Here is a 20,258-nt window from a genome sequence, read left to right as displayed (position 1 = left end):
TCAGCAAAAGTTTAAGCTCAGAAAAGTGTTCCTGGAGCCACTCTGTAGGAAATCTGGATGTGTGGGGTGTCGCATTGTCGTCCTGGATTGCCCAAGTCCGTCGGAATGCACAATGGACAGGAATGGCTGCAGATGATCAGACTGGATGCTTATGTATGTGTCACTTGTCATATTTGTATCTAGACGTGTCAGGGGTTTCATATCACTCCAACTGCACACGCCCCACGCCATTAAAGAGCCTCCACCAGCTTGAACAGCTCCTTGCTGACATGCAGGGTCCATGGATTTGTGAGTTTGTCTCCATATCTGTACATGTCCATCCGCTTGATACAATTAGAAATGAGACTCATCTGTCTAGGCAACATGTTTCCAGTCATCAACAGTCCAATGTCGGTGTTGATGTGCCCAGATGAGACATAAGGCTTTGTGTCGTGCGGTCATCAAGTGTACATGAGTGGGCATGTGGCTCCAAAAACCGATATCAATGAAGCTTCGTTGAATGGTTTGCACACTGACACTTGTTGATGGCCCGGCATTGAAATTTCTGCAATTTGCTGAAGAGTTGGACTTCTGTCATGTTGAACAATTTTCTTCAGTCATCATTGGTCCCGTTCTTGCAAGATCTTTCTCTGGCTGCAGCAATGTCAGAGATTTGATGCTTTACCAGATTCATGATATTCAAAGTACACTTGTAAAATGGTCGTACCAGAAAATCCCCACTTCATCGCTACCTCAGAGATGCTGTGTTGCATGCCGAATATAACACCACGTTCAAACTCACTTAAATCTTGATAACCTGCCATTGTAGCAGCAGTAACCAATCTAACTACTGTGCCAGACACTTGTCTTACAGAGGCGTTGCCGCCTGCAACACCGTATTCTGTCTGTTTATATATCTCTGTATTTGAATATACATGAAAATACCAGTTTCTTTGGCGTTTTAGTGTATGTCACATTGTGTCTGGTGTAGAGAGTGATCCATGTTGTTCTTTCACGTGTTATAGTGAGTTTTTCCGAAAAAATGGAAAGGTCAATGCAGAAGATGGTCGAGTTATTACATACCTCTGTACCAATCTGAGGTCTGCTTGTTGAATTTGTGAACAAAGCAGTAAAAGAACAACATAAAAAAAAGATGCTCTGCAGAATTCATTCTCCTTTCACATTCATAAGCAACCTGGAAAGTAATGACACTTTTAAGGAAGTACTTTTTGATGATTTATGCAGGATCATACCAACTAAATAAAAATTTGATAATATCCATATTTAATGATGTTTTTCACTTAGTTACACGTTACACAAACCTTCAGGACTTCCACCAATGCCCCCTTAATTTCAGATACTATTTGGAATTTAAAATCAGTGGATGACATCCAAGTGAAGTTTTGAAAACCAGAGCCATCTTCCGTATTCAGCTCCTATAGCAAGTTATTACTGCCAGTTCTTCTCTATTATGTTTTCATCCACAACAGTGACAACACCTTTTACTTTATTTGCGTAAACTTTCTTGGGGTATTAATAGTTCAGCACCATTATTACAGTTTCCTCATCAGTAGACATAACATAGCTGAAAATACGAAAACTATACGACAAACAGCGCCACAGACTATGGAAGTACACTGCAGGAAATCACTGTCACCAGTGTGTACAGAATACAAGAAACGAAGATGGAAATATGTCACAAAATGACACAGGAAACATGTTTCAAGCACAAATATATTTCCATATGTTTCCTTTGACAGTTTTTACGAAGCTTAAACACAATAATGAAGAACGTGTGTGTGTGTGTGTGTGTGTGTGTGTGTGTGTGTGTGTGTGTGTGTGTGTGAGTGTCTTAAAATGGTGTAAGTATTTTGTTCTTCTTCTCTTAGTTTTAGTTTTTGCATATTTAAATTTGTGATTTCGTAGCAGTTTCCTTACCTGATGAAAGACTCACAGCAGTTCAATCATAATAATCGCACCCTTGCTTGACACGTACTGGACAACAGACTGTTCTAAAATAAGCTTGATTTATGTCAGTTGATATCACACATTTTAGCTTTACAGTTGAATGTTTGGTATTTACCACTTGAGAAATATGCACTCTGTTTCCTTTCACACTTGCTAAGTAGAAATATTTTTCTACAGTGCTTAATATTCCTGTTATTGTTTGTAGTGACTGGTCTCTATAACAGCCTTGTGTTACTTGATGTTCATATGTAAATTGACTGAATATAAATGTTTGGGTCTTCTAGCCAGCATTAGATGTAAGACATTATCCTTGTAAGTTGTTCCTGTGACTAAACAACTAAAGGCAATTTTCAGAGGAAATTTTTGGGTAAGCCTTTAGTACAATAGCACCAAATCCTTGTGTTTTCCCCCAGGTACAATCACTCGAGCCTCAGACTATTACTGGTTAGTGAAATCCCTGCTCCCCCAGAAGCTGTTGTCATAAAATTGTGAGACATTGAATTTCCTTTAATTGCTTTAAACCATGCATCAAGTGGTATGTTAAAAATATCAATAAATACTAAAAGCAATGGACTGTTAATTAGTTTATGAAATTTTCTTTTTGTTTCCCACAGTTCGTGTATTGGAACCAGGAAATAATGCAGCATCAAGCAAAGAGAATAAATCGGTCTGCAACTTTAAACTAATGAGACATGTTCCACCACCTACTCATCCTGGACGTGATGTTGGAAATGTAACTGAATGTGATGTCGTTCCTAATTACAACCCATTTTTACTCAGTGGAAATCCTTCTTGGGGTCAGTAACAAGTTGAATAAATATTGTGGCATTATACCTATTTATAAAAGGTTTGCTGATAGTATAGCTGTTTTTGTTCTTAGTAGTTGGGAGGAATATATCTCAACATAGAACAAGTAAAATAAAAAAAGGCACTGCATTTAGGCAAAAAATGGTGTTACTGCAAAGCATGTACAAAAATAATTATAAGCATGGCACTAAACAGGCAGATGCTTATTTTAAGGTATATCTCTATTACCACGTGATCCGTGTGAAACATTTACATTTTTATAGTTTTAAGTAATAACATACCAGTATTACTTGTAATTTTCAACTTCTAACTATAACATTTACATTTACCTGTTGTCGAAGGGAAGTGTAATGAGAAATATGAGTGTAAAATACAATGTTGTGTTTGCTTCTTACATGATATATCACTAAGGCAACAATAGCCTCTAACTGTATTTTGAGATTTTGCTGTGGGGTCTTTATGTCGAACCCGGGACTCCAGACGGCAGAGCTGAAGCCAGGACCCATCGTGCCATATTTTGTCAGGAGGCCGAGCAAGTTCAAGAGCGTCGAGGGGCAGTGCAGAGTGATACAGCGGTATTCGGTAACATTGCGTTATTCAGCTAATTTACACAGGGTGTATACGATCCGGGACAACCGGGAGATCCGGGAAAAACCTGGGAATTTTTTCATCCGGAAAAAACCCGGGAATTGTTTAGAATTCCGGGAATTTTTCATTGTTTTAGTTTTCAGTAAAATTTTTGTGATTTTGACTGGTAAGAACCAATACTCTAACAAAGTATATTATTGTATCCCACTACTGCAGAATAATACTGCAGCAGCAAAACATGAATGGGGGGGGGGACTCAAGTTGCAAAGGAAATGCGCCGCATACAACAACAAAACGGTGCTCATACGAGCGTCTGCCAACAGTAAAGTGTGTCAAAGGCTTTAGGAACACTATGCAATGCTTTATAACAACAAATTGCCTCCAGTAAGCGTGATTCGTTTGAGCAGTTGCGGGCAGGCTCTTGCGCATGCGCAGTTGAGTCGCGTATGAGTAGTACCTTCTCCCGCTTCTGGTTACGGAAGTGTGGCTGGGCACCACTACTTAATATTGCCCCTGTTCAGAAATATCGTAAATCCGGGGCTGATGCACAGAGCAGTCCGAGTTGTGGTGGGGAGGTGGGTAGTCTCCACGTGACCTGTATTTGTTGTTTCCTCTTCGTTTATTGCTCTCACGTTAAATGATAACAAAACGGATTTTTGTGGCCGGGAGCTATCAGATGAATTAAAATACGTTCGCATAATTATGGCAGGCTAAAATATGTTAATAGTTTCAGATTTTTTTCCACCTTTGACAGTCAAGCATTAATCGCCTTACAGAACAATGATGTTATTTTTGCCGGTTTGCTAAAGAGATTTTGCTTTTATTAATCCTTTCTACTGAGGCAGTCAATTTATTTGAAACTAAGTGTTTAATTTCACACTATTGGCTAGTTTCAGCTGTTCGCTACATTTCAAGTGCACGTATGGCATTATGCTATAATAAAGAACCAAACATGAGTACTGGTACTCCAAGAAAATTTACATATGGATGTGCATTTTAAGCCGAATTAGACATTTTAGTATGGTTTGCGAAATCCCGATGCTCTTGAAGTATTCTTTGATGTCTTGTTTCTTTTATGACATAATGTAAAATCTTTTAATGTTTTACACGTACAAACATATGGGCTTCCTGCATCATCGTAGCTGCACAAGCACGGTGATGCCAGTTATCTGGCGCTTTTTTGCGACTGCAGAAACGAACCTATTTCTAACAGGTCGCGGGAAAATATTGCGAATGGTGGTTTGAAAAGCGTTACATTCAAAGCAGATTTCCTTCTCTGAAAGATGAACTATGTGGGAGAATGTACGATGAATTTCTTAAATCACAAAGCGCTTGACTCTCCTTTAAAAATCAACTCTTTGAGGATGACCATTTAGAAGAATTTCGAGCCCAGAAGATGAGACATTTGAGACGTTATTAAAAATTTTGCTGGCACATTTGTGTGATGTATCTTAAAGTGTAACATGCACAAAAAAAGATCAACATTATATGTGGAAGCTTAGCTTCTCTTCCAACTTATTAATCTCCGAGACCAATATTATAGTCTATGTATATTAATTTAAGCCATTAACTTTTCTTATTTGTGTATTCGCACTACTTAAAGAGTGATCTTGCTATTGGCTGACTACAACACGTGTCCTATTGCTGTCATCAGCTGGTGAGATCACGTGAATGAGCTATGACGCTTACAAAAGCGCATAGCAATCTCAATTTCAATGCTTCGGAAAGTGACATGCGTTGTTTGGTGGAATTCAGATTTATACCTTCGTAATAAGAAAATATGCAGTGTACGTGTTGCTGCACATCAAAGGTCTTTCAAAACGTGTTTTTGCCCCTGAGTTTCGTTTTCTAAAGTGCCGGGAAATTCTACGTCGGTATATAAAACCATAAACATTCAAAGGTTTGATGAGTTTTACAGTGCCGAGGAAGAGTATACTGTCACTTAACACGGAAAAAGAGTATTTTCACCTGGGAGAAAGTGTATTTTTAACCGGGAAATCCGAGAAAAATCCGGGAATTTTTTTTCCTTGTCCATGTATACACCCTGTTACAGTACTAGATGGTGAAGCATAGTGTCAGCGTGCCGCCCGCCAATGTCCCGCGATTCCAGCTGGCTGTCATCAAGGCCCCTCCACCCCGTTCGGCCTGCTCTGTCCGACCATGGGATGAAGGTGGGTGTACTGGTCACCCGTGGCCCTTAGGCCGTCGCTGGTCCCAGGACAGGACTGGACTCGAACCAGCACCCTCCTGGACACTGTGCCGCAACTTGCCGCTAGTGGTGCATGCTGGATGGCAACACCCGCCACTGTCTGGCACTGTTGCAGTGCTGCTGCGCCTCCCACAGTGTAGGCCTTGCCCGGACCCCGGTACGCCAGGTGGGAAACGAATGTGACCTGTAGACTTGAGTGGATCCAAGCCCCTCCTGGACTCGCTGCAGACCACTGTCACTGTCCTCTTTCAGGCAGACTGTGCGATCTCCAAGTTCCAGGGTGCCGTGCCATCCCGCCCTGGTGTTGTGTCCCCGGAGGTGGAATATAGTCCGAACAAGACTGTAGAAACAAAGTACAAGTTCATGCCGAATACTTATAACATTGCTGTCAGACTGGCTATGAGTGTAGACCAGCACAGGTCCGTCCTGACACTTGACTGACCTGGCACGTTCTGTTAAGCTTTTTTTTTAAAGAGCTGGAGCCCCTCCACGCCCACACTGGCATGATGGCCAACTCAAAAGATCTACTGCCATCTCTGAGTAAGGGTTAGTTTTCACTAGAGTGAGGTGTTGCAGGATGTGGGTACTGTGATGTTTGTGTACATCTAGTTAAGGTTAACCATTAATAAGCGCTCATCTGGAGATAGATTGGGTCGGAAGTCGAACAAAGGGTAGCAGTCTGAAGGGCAGAGGAAAAAAAGTGCCAAGGCAAGAGCCAAGGGAAAAAAACCTCTGCGATAGTTAGGTTGGGTGGTAAGAGCAGTAGCGGATGTCTTGCTGGCTGCGACAGGTCATACAAGGGTAGGCTTTGTTAGTAGTGGGTATCATACACGTCAATACCTTTGATGTTGTGTGGTGGTGTTGCTCAGCGGCTACCACTGGGTGCCGGTGTTGAACTCTCAATCAGCATCAGCAACCTGCAACAGTTAGGTTTATCATCATTTTTGTGTCCGATAGGTCATATATCAGATGCACAGTGTATGGAGATGTTGGCGATTTGTTTGTGCGTCAGTGGGTGAGCTCGTCGGTTTCCCTCCTGTGGCTTGTTGGTCGGCTCTAATAGCAGCTGGTAATTTTGTCAGCTGTCAAGCTAAAATTGCTCATTTATTTATATTGGTTTCTCGCTCGCTTCTGACGTAGTGTCAGAGAGAGACAGAAACTATGGCAGGGATAAATTCCCAAATGTCAGCCATTTACAAATTGCCACTCCTGGTTCTGGCCTAGTGCCCCACCTCATACATTGCAATAACTTATAGCAACGCTGCAGTTTCCTGCCTTGTTGTTGCTCCACTCAAAATAAATATTGCGTGCAATACCACTGTTACAGCTCCGTGCCCGCAAGTGCCGTGTTTACCTTGTCTGGCCTGCTGGCCAGCAGCCCCAGATTTCATCGTCCAACCGCGCCATCATTGAATTTTGATAAAATTTCCCTTTCCTTCGACTATGACTGACACTAGTGCAGCAATTTTAATTGAACTTTGTATTTTATGTAAGCTTGTTAGACTGTAGTAGCAATAGGTAAATCACAGTTCAAGGTGGCAGTGACAAATTTATTTGTTGTTTCAGAGATTGTACTCCTTTAGAAAAGGCAACTTGTGTGACAGACAGAGATAATGGATTACCACAGTGGTTATGGTTGTAATCTGTGCTTATTTGTGTGTGAATTATCCAGTTAATAATTACTTCAAAACAAAAAAATGGTATTTATAATAAGATAATATGAAAAGTGAGTTTCCTATTTGTGATTAGTAAGTTAGCTTTGTAAAATGTAGGTATGCAGCTGGGCATATGTGATGCTCTTTTGTGTATGACAGTTAAGCATCTCTTTTATGTTACATTTTTCCACAAATAGTAAGTTGAAGCTGAAAATCAGTATGCAGTGTCAGGAGCCAGTTAAAAATCCTTTCTAGCAATACCTCATTCATATCTGTGTGGTTAGTATATGTCGACAAAATGGGACGTTGACTTGAGAATTAATAGATATGATATTGATAATTCCTTTTACATATGTGAGCTTCTTCATGCTATTACAAACTTACATTTAAAATAACTTTTCAGATTATGGATGCCAGTGATACCACATTATTTCTCAGCTACAGTTGTACCAATTTTTGGGTATAAAGTAAATTATTCATTTTTTCCCATGATTACGCACAATGCATTAGCACTCTGATGAAGTTCTGTATTTCTCAAAGTTGGTCCGTTATGTATTGATAATTTTATATGGTTCTGGATTATAATACAAAAATATTGTTGTCTTCCCATAAATGACTCTACAAAGTACAAAATACACCCTCGTTTTTATTTCTGGGTGATAATAGGTATAACATTGTTGACAACAGATGCCACTTATACACTCCTGGAAATGGAAAAAAGAACACATAGACACAGGTGTGTCAGACCCACCATACTTGCTCCGGACACTGCGAGAGGGCTGTACAAGCAATGATCACACGCACGGCACAGCGGACACACCAGGAACCGCGGTGTTGGTCGTCTAATGGCGCTAGCTGCGCAGCATTTGTGCACCGCCGCCGTCAGTGTCAGCCAGTTTGCTGTGGCATACGGAGCTCCATCGCAGTCTTTAACACTGGTAGCATGCCGCGACAGCGTGGACGTGAACCGTATGTGCAGTTGACGGACTTTGAGCGAGGGCGTATAGTGGGCATGCAGGAGGCCGGGTGGACGTACCGCCGAATTGCTCAACACGTGGGGCGTGAGGTCTCCACAGTACATCGATGTTGTCGCCAGTGGTCGGCGGAAGGTGCACGTGCCCGTCGACCTGGGACCGGACCGCAGCGACGCACGGATGCACGCCAAGACCGTAGGATCCTACGCAGTGCCGTAGGGGACCGCACCGCCACTTCCCAGCAAATTAGGGACACTGTTGCTCCTGGGGTATCGTCGAGGACCATTCGCAACCGTCTCCATGAAGCTGGGCTACGGTCCCGCACACCGTTAGGCCGTCTTCCGCTCACGCCCCAACATCGTGCAGCCCGCCTCCAGTGGTGTCGCGACAGGCGTGAATGGAGGGACGAATGGAGACGTGTCGTCTTCAGCGATTAGAGTCGCTTCTGCCTTGGTGCCAATGATGGTCGTATGCGTGTTTGGCGCCGTGCAGGTGAGCGCCACAATCAGGACAGCATACGACCGAGGCACACAGGGCCAACACCCGGCATCATGGTGTGGGGAGCGATCTCCTACACTGGCCGTACACCACTGGTGATCGTCGAGGGGACACTGAATAGTGCACGGTACATCCAAACCGTCATCGAACCCATCGTTCTACCATTCCTAGACCGGCAAGGGAACTTGCTGTTCCAACAGGACAACGCACGTCCGCATGTATCCCGTGCCACCCAACGTGCTCTAGAAGGTGTAAGTCAACTACCCTGGCCAGCAAGATCTCCGGATCTGTCCCCCATTGAGCATGTTTGGGACTGGATGAAGCGTCGTCTCACGCGGTCTGCACGTCCAGCACGAACGCTGGTCCAACTGAGGCACCAGGTGGAAATGGCATGGTAAGCCGTTCCACAGGACTACATCCAGCATCTCTACGATCGTCTCCATGGGAGAATAGCAGCCTGCATTGCTGCGAAAGGTGGATATACACTGTACTAGTGCCGACATTGTGCATGCTCTGTTGCCTGTGTCTATGTGCCTGTGGTTCTGTCAGTGTGATCATGTGATGTATATGACCCCAGGAATGTGTCAATAAAGTTTCCCCTTCCTGGGACAATGAATTCACGGTGTTCTTATTTCAATTTCCAGGAGTGTATTTGATTAATTTACAGACCTACATTATGGGAAGCATGTGATGTGGCATGTCCTGATAAAGTTGTTTTATGTGCACTGTATATCCAAAAGTTTTTCATTCACAAGAAGTATAGTTTAATATAGATGGATCTTAAATCTTAAAAGTGGAAATGTTCTCATTGTTAATTTGTTCTGGATGTTTCCAGAATAAAATGTAACTTATATATATTTTTTGAAATTCGTGCCAAAGGTGTCACATATACTTCTGTCAGGTTAGCTGTTCAGTTCAGGACACACATTTTGTAAGCTCTTAGAACAATGAGATACTGTACATTATGTTTTGCATGAACATTACAACGTATAGTATACAATAGTGTTTCTGCATTAAGTGAAGGTGTTATTTGACAAGAATGATCTAAAAATAAAAAGTATTGATGGCAAGAAACTGGAATTAAGCTCTAGTTTTATCAAAACAAGCACCCTGGACCATATTTAATTTCAACAAGGTTATGCAATGAGAGCTACAACCATACGCTGATGCCTACTTCAAGTTAAGTAATATTAATAGTATATTGTCTTCCCTTAGAAAGACATTACATATATTGCAGAAATAGTGTATAACACTAGATTGCAATAAGGCTTTATATTCAATACGAAATATCTAAGGGGAATATGTGCGGGCTCTAGCTGGGATATGAATTTTTTCAGAAGTATGTTATTATGTGAAAACAATATTTTGAAAAAAATTGTTGAAGAGAACATGATGCTAAACATGAATTCTGATAACTGGGACTTCTAGCAAATGAAAGTACAAATTCAGACATAAGATCGTAAAGCAAGACTTCGAAAGAAGAGACAAGAAAAATGCAGATTAAAAATTTCTGTTTTTTGATGTGTGTAGTTTTTGAAAGTAGTAAACATGGTAAAAAGTGAAAAATCTATAAGTGAGTCAGTGTGTACTGCGCCAGGGCATCAGATGTGGGTCAGGACTCAGACCATTTGCAAGTTGAATGAAAACCAGACAAGGACAGTTTGTTGAGAACAATTTTAGCTAAATTAGATGAACTGAAAAGTGAAATGAAATCCAATAATGACTGCTTAACATCTGTACTGAAATCTGAAATACAAAAGAGCAGAGAATGAGTAATAACTAATTTAGAAGAAAACAGTAACATAAAAAAGCATATAAGTAGCCAATTTACGGAAGTAAAAATCTCAAATAAATAACCAATTTACAGATGTAAAAAATCTCTTTGATAGTGAGGTAAAGGAAAGTAATAGCAAAATCAGTTGTGTTGTTGTAGGTTTTTGTGAGGATTTTGGCTCCAGTAATAGTTTGACAAAAGTGAAAAGACCTCTGTAAAATCTGTGTTGCCAGTAACCTTTTTTTTTTTTTTTTTTTTTTTTTTTTTTTTTTTTTTTTTTTTTTTTTTTTTTTTTTTTTTTGTTAGATTTACAAGCAAAAGAGCTAGGAGAAATTTCAGGTGTTAAGGCAGTATGTTGGACAGGTGCTAAACAGAGAACTGGTAAGACTGGAATTTGCTATTGAAATAATAACCGTATCTGAAACAGATGAGTTACAGGAAATTCTTGATGAGGATTGTTAATGAACATACTTCAGAGAACTACAATCTCTATTTGTGATGTTGGTCTGTAACATTTTCGCTAAATATGGAAACTCTCTTATATACTGTATGTCATAATGTTCAAGGAAAGACTTATTGTGCAGTATCTCATTGTTTTAAGAGCTTACAAAATGGAGAATGTCCTTAGCTGAACTGATCTGATGGAAGTACAAGTGACGCCTTTAGTGCCAATTTCATAGTACATATATGAGCAGCTGCATTTTACTCCAGAAACATACGGAACATTTGGTAAGTCCAATTACCTAAGAGAACATTTCCATTTTTTAGATTTAAGATCAATCTATACTAAACTGTTTTTTTTTTTTCTGAATGAAAAACTTTTGGAAATATAGTGCAAACAAATGATGCTGAGATGAGTGTGAAAATAAATTGAATACTTTTTCGAAATAAGCCGTGTCACATGCTTCACATTATGTAAGTTTGTAAATTAATCAAATGTAAGTGGTGTAGGATTGCATTGTGTACTTTGTAGGGACATTTATGGGAATACAACATAATTTTCATCTCATAATCCAGAAGCATGAAAAATTATCAGGGACTTGATGCTCATGCAATATTATTTCAGAAATTTCATTTCTCAGACTGCATGCTTTTTTCAACTCATCACTTTAACTTTTCATAATTATCTTCTATCCATCTGTCATCTTCTTTTTTGTGTAGAAATTATTTGGTAGATACATAGGTGACTTATAATAAGGAAATAATCTCAGAATGTCAGGAAAAGATTGCTCTGTAATGTTATATGCTGAAATTGAAAATTTTCCTGTATATTGAAACTAAAAGTATTTATTATTACTATTTATGTTGAAAACCTTTTGAATATGAAATAACATTTATTACTCATTATGCAAATTGAATGTGGATAAGAGAGAAAGAGAAAGGAAAGGGAAGGAACTATTAACGTCAGCTGCACTGGTACTTTATACAGAATCAACAGTGATGAGTGAAAATGTGTGGCAGACTGGGATTCATCCAGAAATCTCCTGCTTACTAGACAGTTGTGTTAACCACTGCACCCTCTGGACACAGTGTTTATAGTAATTGCGTGCACTATCTCGTCACGTCTACCAGCCTACCCACATACCCACCAAGCACCCACCACCTGTCCACAGTCACCATCCATGTCCTCCATGCTCACTACTTTATGATTCCCACAGGACATCGAATGTAATTATGCATCTGCACTGAAGGCGGTGCATTCGTTGTTCATTGAGGCGAATCAGTTATATGAATGCATGGTGTCTGGTTCTTTTGGACATGTCTGAAAGAACAGACATCATACCTTCATCTAACATTATTACATTTAAAGTTTAATTCGAAGTCTGTGTGATCGAAAGTTGTTTGTAGGATACTTATATGCATTTTTCAGACATAATTTACATTTGATCTAAATTGTTCAAAGAAAGATGTGATCTATAGTATTGTTGCTGTTTTGAAATAGTTGACGGTAAATGGTTATGAAATTTCGTTTTGTGGAACTTTTGTGAAATTTTTAAAAGTATGTGGTTTTGATGATCAAAAATATTCATTATAGCACAAAAAATATATTTGGAGCTGTTACAGACTCTTCATCGATGCACCAATCATCCAGAACACTGATATACGATATAAAAAAGTATCTGAGGCACATTCAGGCCACCTAACCTCTTGGAGCCGTGCTGAGTATTTTTTTTTTTTTTGTATGGTTTTGCGAAACTCAAGGTTTTTCCAGATAAACCACATGCCTATTACTTTCTGTATGCAATAAATGTGTAGTTCAAAAGACCGTAGTTCTCAAGGCAGCAATATCACTTTGTTCCATAAGGGATTTGTGTCCATCCTTACATTTTCCGAACTAAAAAACCCAAGTCTTTTAGAAGGCAAAGAATGGGCATTTCCAAATCCTCATTTTCAATTGTGTATTGTAGTTGGGTATGGACTTAACTGGCCGTAGGATGCTTTGCTCTGCTGTAGTATTCTAACAAATATTCCTGCAGACCATGTCTTTATTAAAATTGTCCCTGTGAGTGAGTCTGCATTTCCCTTTAAATTTCTTTTTTGGTGAATGGAAGACAGTACTTACAGCCTCTGAAGAAATTATGATGCCACTAACATGTGGCATTGTTCTTTCTCAGACTCTTCTTGCTCCTGCCATTATGTTTGTGCTTGAACAAAATTATAAGACTTTAAATATTACATCTTTAGTTTGTTTTTAATGTTCACATTTGGTCCTGGTAAACACCAATAAGATGCAGGCTAGTAACTGTGCTATGTACAAAATGTTACTCTACAGTACCACTTATAACAATCTGTGAAGGAGAACAATTTCATGGAACAAACCGAAACAATCACATCAAAGTAGGAAATTTTGATGACTGACCAGCCTATACCTGACACAGCAACATTACAGGGGCAAATTGGCATAAGGCATAAGGGGCTGACACGTGTGCAACCTTGAGCCACCTGGTTTCATTATGGCAACTGGAGTGTTCATTATGACTTGACGAACACTAGGTTAAAAAACTGTATCTTCTGTGGTTTGATTTTATAACTGTTTATATATTTGGCATCAGTTATCGTCTTATTTTTATTCCTTTCTTTATGGACTTTATGCTGACTTTTCCAAATGGAGAAACATATACAACACATGTTGAATGTGCATGCTTCTTATGGTGTATCAAGATTTAAAAGAACAAGGAATTGGGATGCATATTTAAGACCATCAGTTTTAAATTACAAGACAGGGATTAAATGCCCTCGGGCATCATTTTGATTTATTTATGTTATGACATAAATTTACTGATGAAGATGACTGGGATACAGTAGACACTTAATATACAGAGTGAACCAAAATTAACGATTTCGTGTGTCAAAGCACAATTCCTTGGATCCTAACAACACAAAAAGTCTGTAACAAATATTTCTTTCTGTGCATATTTTTAGTACAAAATGAACAGTAAAGAACAGCTTAATCACATGTACAACAAGCATCTTAATTTAACATTGCAAAGTTATACTACTCAGTTAGTGCAGTGGATAGAATTTTGCACTATAATACGTGAAGAAATGAACTGGCAGTTTAGAAGATAGATGGAAACTAACCTGAGAAAGTCTGCCAACAAAGTTTCAAGAACTGGCTTTAAGTGATGACTCCAGGAATATACCACAAACCCCTACATGCCACTCTTGTAGGGATTGTGGGAACAAGATAAGATTAATTACAGCACACACAGAGGCATTTAAACAATCATTTTTCTTGCGCACCTCATTTTAGTGGAATGGGAAAATGCCCTAATGACTCATACAGTGGGATGTACCCTCTGCCATGCACTTTGCAGTGCTTTGCAGTGTATAGTTGTAGATGTATGTTTCCTAATTTTAGACTTCGTGATATGGTGTGTGGCTTCTTAATCACTATACAACAATTACAAATACTAACAAAGAGATAGAGGGGCTGGCCAGTATTTACCTCAGCTCAGTACAGCCGATAGATACACAAAAAACAGAACTGAAAATTTACGTTCCTAGCTTTCGGAACAAATGTTCCTTCATCAGGGAGGAGAGAGGGGAAAGAAAGGGAAGAAGGGAAAGTGGATTCAGTTACTCACAACACAGGTTATGAAGCAACAGGGAAAGGAAAACACGGAGGATAGCAAGGATGGAGGCATGGTGGTCAGGGGGAAGCCAAAGATATTCTGCTGTAAGTACTGTGCCAGCTTCAAACCAAAGAGGATGCATACAGAAGTAAAGAGGTATACAGTATAAAGATAAACACAACTATGTAGGATGAAAAGATGCGTGAATGGCTAAAGACGAAAGGGAAAGAGGAGAAGACTGAAGAGTAAATGGGAGTGAGGTTGTTTAACGTAGGTTCAGTCCAGGGGGATGGCGGGATGAAAGGATGTGTTGGAGTGCAAGTTCCCATCTCCGCAGTTCAGAGGGACTGGTGTTGGGTGGGAGAAGCCAAATGGCACATACGGTGTAGCAGATTCCTAGGTCCCTAGAATTGTGCTGGAGGGCATGCTCTGCTACTGGGTATTGGACATCTCGTAGGCGGACAGTTCGTCTGTGTCCGTTCATGTGCTCAGCCAGTTTAGTTGTTGTCATACCGATGTAAAAGGCTGTGCAGTCCAGGCATGTCAGCTGATAAATGACATGTGTAGTTTCACACGTGGCCCTGCCTTGAATTGTGTATGTTATACCAGTAGCGGGGCTGGAGTAGGTGGTTGTGGGGGGATGCATGGGGCAGGTTTTGCAGCGGGGTCGGTTACAGGGGTAGGAACCGCTGGGTAGAGAAGGTAGTCTGGGAATATTGTAGGGTTTAACAAGGATGTTACGGAGGTTAGGGGGGCGACGAAAGACAACTCTGGGTGGTGTGGGGAGAATTTTGTCAAGGATGATTTCATTTCAGGGGTTGACTTGAGAAAGTCATATCCCTGGCGGAGTAATTTGTTGATGTATTCAAGGCCAGGAACGGGGAGGAATGTATTGCTCGGGAGACTGTTTGTGGACAAGGTCTGCAGGATAGTTGCGGGAGAGGAAAGCACTGGTCAGGTTATTGGTGTAATTGTTGAGGGATTCATCACTGGAGCAGATACGTTTGCCACGAATACCTAGGCTGTAGGGAAGGGAACGTTTGATGTGGAATGGATGGCAGCTATCAAAGTGAAGGTACTGTTGTTTGTTTGTGGGTTTGATATGGACAGAGGTGTGGATGTGAGCTTCAACAAGATGAAGGTCAACATCCAGGAAGGTGGCTTGGGTTTTGGAGAAGGACCAGGTGAAATTCAGATTCGAAAAGGAGTTCAGGTTATGGAGGAAATTAAGGAGTGTTTCTTCACCATGAGTCCAGACCACAAAGATGTCATCTATAAACCTATACCAGGACAGGGGAAGCAGCTGTTGGGTCTTCAGGAAAGCCTCCTCCATGTGGCCCATGAAGAGGTTAGCATAGGACGGAGCCATCCTGGTTCCCATGGCCATTCCCCTGATTTGTTTGTAGGTCTGGCCTTCAAAAGTGAAGTAATTATGGGTTAGGATGAAGTTGGTAAGCGTGATAAGGAATGAGGTTTTTTGGAAGATCTTCGGGTGGGCGTTGGGAGAGGTAGTGCTCAAGGGCAGAGAGACCATGGGTATGTGGGATGTTTGTGTAAAGGGATGTAGCATCTATGGTGACAAGAAAGGTTTCAGGTGAGAGAGGAGTGGGAATGGATTTGAGGCGTTCTAGGAAGTGGTTTGTGGAGAACCATCTTGGCCGTCCCATTGTAGCAGGCTTCAAAGCCCCAACAGAACGTATCTCAGCTCTGGTAGACCAACACCTCCAACCTATCACCCGCACACTCCCATCCTACATCAAAGACACACCAATAACCTGACCAGTGCTTTCCTCTCCCGCAACTATCCTGCAGACCTTGTCCACAAACAGATCTCCCGAGCAATACATTCCTCCCCGTCCAACAACAATGTTCCTACCCCCAGACCACACAGAAGCATCCCCCTTGTCACCCAATATTATCCTGGCCTTGAATACATCAACAAATTACTCCGCCAGGGATATGACTTTCTCAAGTCAACCCCTGAAATGAGATCATCCTTGACAAAATTCTCCCCACACCACCTAGAGTTGTCTTTCGTCGCCCCCTTAACCTCCGTAACATCCTTGTTAAACCCTAAAATATTCCCAGACTACCTTCTCTACCCAGCGGTTCCTACCCCTGTAACCGACCCTGCTGCAAAACCTGCCCCATGCATCCCCCCACAACCACCTACTCCAGCCCCGCTACTGGTAAAACATACACAGTTCAAGGCAGGGCCACGTGTGAAACTACACATGTCATTTATCAGCTGACATGCCTGGACTGCACAGCCTTTTACATCGGTATGACAACAACTAAACTGGCTGAGCGCATGAACGGACACAGACGAACTGTCCGCCTAGGAGATGTCCAATACCCAGTAGCGGAGCATGCCCTCCAGCATAATTCTAGGGACCTAGGAACCTGCTACACTGTATGTGCCATTTGGCTTCTCCCACCCAACACCAGTCCCTCTGAACTGCGGAGATGGGAACTTGCACTCCAACACATCCTTTCATCCCGCCATCCCCCTGGACTGAACCTACGTTAAACAACCTCACTCCCATTTACTCTTCAGTCTTCTCCTCTTTCCCTTTCGTCTTTAGCCATTCACGCATCTTTTCATCCTACATAGTTGTGTTTATCTGTATACTGTATACCTCTTTACTTCTGTATGCATCCTCTTTGGTTTGAAGCTGGCACAGTACTTACAGCAGAATATCTTTGGCTTCCCCCTGACCACCATGCCTCCATCCTTGCTACCCTCCGTGTTTTCCTTTCCCTGTTGCTTCATAACCTGTGTTGTGAGTAACTGAATCCACTTTCCCTTCTTCCCTTTCTTTCCCCTCTCTCCTCCCTGATGAAGGAACATTTGTTCCGAAAGCTAGGAACGTAAATTTTCGGTTCTGTTGTTTGTGTATCTATCGGCTGTACTGAGCTGAGGTAAGTACTGGCCAGCCCCTCTGTCTCTTTGTTAGTATTTGTTTCACATCTTTATATGAGATTTTCCATTAATTATTTATACAACAATTACAGCGGGTTTTATACAAAACACACGAAAAAAATGTGTATGTGTGTGTGTGTGTGTGTGTGTGTGTGTGTGTGTGTGTGTGTGTGTGCGTGTGTGTGTGTGTGTGTTTGCGCGCGCTTGCGCGTGCGTGTGTCAAAAAGGAGGACAATGGAGAACAGTGCTAAATGAAGTGGTGTGCTGGAGACTGGAGCCTGTTACAGATACTATACTCTTCATTTGGGCACATCAAGAGGATCCAGAAACCAAATTAACAAGAAGAATTATAGCGACACTGGAATCTGAAACAACAACTAGGACAGCGCCAAAGAAATTAGAGAGGATACGGAAGAACTAGAAATAGTCCTGGATGATCTACAAAACGAAGCAGAAAATCTCAGGAAAATGTAAACAAGAAAATAAGATGCAAACCAAAAATAGACAATTGACAGATGAGGAAATACAGGAAAGATTAGAACAAATTGAGAAATACTGGGCAGAAGGAATGAAACATGGATGCATTAAAGAAGTTGGTAAGAAAATGATTGTGCAAAGTGGTTTAATGAGGCCATAAAATTGTATACTAATGACATGTATGCTAGGTAGTTCCTGTGCAGATATGCAAATCACATAGTCACATTGTGTAAGTGTATTGTTTCACACTACTCCACCAACTGCATTAGAATCCAGTTTCCAGTATATCCTTGTGCCATGGGTTCTGTTGATTAGGACTAATCATCAAGCTTGCCATTTTTAAACCCATTACATTTCTTAAACACATTTCGTCACCAGCAGGGCTATCAACTCACTTCAAAGGTACTCTGTTACCATTTGTATTATAATCATCTGGAGCTTCACTTCAGAGACATGTTCCCTTCTTTTTCCATCACTGAGCAGAGTTCGTCTATAGGCTAGACTTACTCCAGCTAATGAGGAAGCCACTATAAAAGCTATACACCAAGAACTGAAATGAAGTACATGTGAGGTAGCTAGGTAATTGCCTGCATTGCAACAAACAGCCAGAACCTTTCCTAGGAAATGGATTAGTCATGGAGGTTCCGTGTTATGATCTTAATATTTGGCTGATTTGAATCCACTAGATTTCATCTTTGTGGGGGCACTTGAAGGAGTGTGTTTATTCTACTTCACCCATGAGTGTGGAAAAATGGGTAACAGGCTTCCCTGCAGCTCTTGTAACTGTAGATGAAGTTATGCAGTGAATGTTCAGGGAAGCAAGAAGCAGTGGCTTGCTCAATATTTAGAAATTAAAGAGAGGTCGCTTTGAGCATCTGTTATGAAGGCTGTGTATGTTCTGTGAAAGACATGTTGTCAGTGGTAATGTGTTTGATATATTACATCTGGCCCCTCTTACTGAATTTTATATGTATCTATAACATCTTCACATTGATAAGCCTTGTAGTTATTTCTTTCCTATTGTAGGTAATTTATTTTTAACTCTCCTACTCTTTACCCTTCATTAATTTTTCTGACATGTTTGACTAATAATTGTTATGTTCAACATTGTAGTACTGGAATTTTTATTGTTTAAGGAATACCATGTGCTACCTCATTATTGGAGAGATTAAAATCACAAAAATAATTAAACCCAAAATCAAATGATGAACCCTACCCACCATCTGTGTGACACAGCTACACGATATTGAATGAAGATATTGTCATACGTGTGATATAGTATTACCCTATGTATCACATAAATTCATTGGTGTAAAACTGCACACACAGAGTCATGCTAACAGAACTCATACACATGACCACTGTCTCTGGCTGCTGTGACCAGATTGTGAGCAGATACGCATGATGGGAGACATAGTCCTGGTGGTGGCGGTAAAGAGGGGCTGAGATGGGGGTTGATTTGATTTGATTTTATCAGGGAAGCAAAAACAACATTGGTGAAGCCCATTGGTGAGTTTATTGTGTAGTATCATGCCCTGTGTCTCTAGTAAAGCCAACCAATGCCCTTGAACAGTGCAAGGAGATCCTTTACCAGTGCTTTGCTAGACACATTTTCTTCAGGTCTGGTTGATCTGCACATTCTGTGTCTTTTAATCTCCAATGCCTCGCATTCAAAGATCAAATGTGATGTGGTTTCCTCTCCCACACCACACATCCTACATTTGGGGTGTTCTTCTATTATCCCCATTGTATGTAGGTGTTCTTTGAAATTCTCACTGCCAATCAATAGTCCAACTGTGAGTTCCATTTCTCTCCTGTTCAAGCCTAGGTTTGAGACACTTCTCTTAGGACATGGCTCCAGCATCAATACCTTTCCATGTTTTTGATTTTGGACCTTAGCCCAATATTCTACATGGTGTCTGCTTGTCCAGTCTCATAGTTTTAGATCATTGCCTTGGTGATTGTCAGGATAGGTTCTGGTCCAATAAATGGTGTCATCGCCCCTATCCTGGCCAACCTATTGGCGTGCTCATTACCACTATTTCCTGAGTGACCAGGGACCAACAGTAGGTTTACCCTGTTGCTTTCCCCTACTCAACAAGGGCTTTTGCATTCTGCTACGATCTTTGGTCTTGTTGCAGAGGCTCCCAGTGCTTTCAGGGCTGCTTGGCTGTCTGAATAAATGAAAATGCTACAACCTCTGTAGCACATCCACAATTTCTCCTCCTCACACACCCTGATAGCAGATATTTCTGCTTGAAACACGGTGGCCATCTTCCCTAGACAGAGTGCACTCTCCAGCCTTGACTGCACCCTGTATACCCTGGCCC

General features: G+C 41.1%; 1 protein-coding gene across 1 annotated transcript in view; it reads left to right on the top strand.

Moving 5' to 3' along the window:
* The first annotated feature begins 10,226 nt into the window (after positions 1-10,226).
* Positions 10,227-20,258, top strand: part of LOC124594073 (piRNA biogenesis protein EXD1-like) — a 145,876-nt gene continuing 135,844 nt past the window's right edge. Inside the window, exons 1-2 of the mRNA XM_047132423.1 lie at positions 10,227-10,251; positions 10,759-10,833. Of these exons, the coding sequence (XP_046988379.1) occupies positions 10,227-10,251; positions 10,759-10,833 (100 nt within the window). The remainder of the gene's footprint in view (positions 10,252-10,758; positions 10,834-20,258) is intronic.

Source organism: Schistocerca americana, chromosome 2 (genome assembly GCF_021461395.2).
Source record: "Schistocerca americana isolate TAMUIC-IGC-003095 chromosome 2, iqSchAmer2.1, whole genome shotgun sequence".
NCBI lineage: Eukaryota > Metazoa > Arthropoda > Insecta > Orthoptera > Acrididae > Schistocerca > Schistocerca americana.
This window is presented reverse-complemented; position numbering and strand designations above follow the sequence as displayed.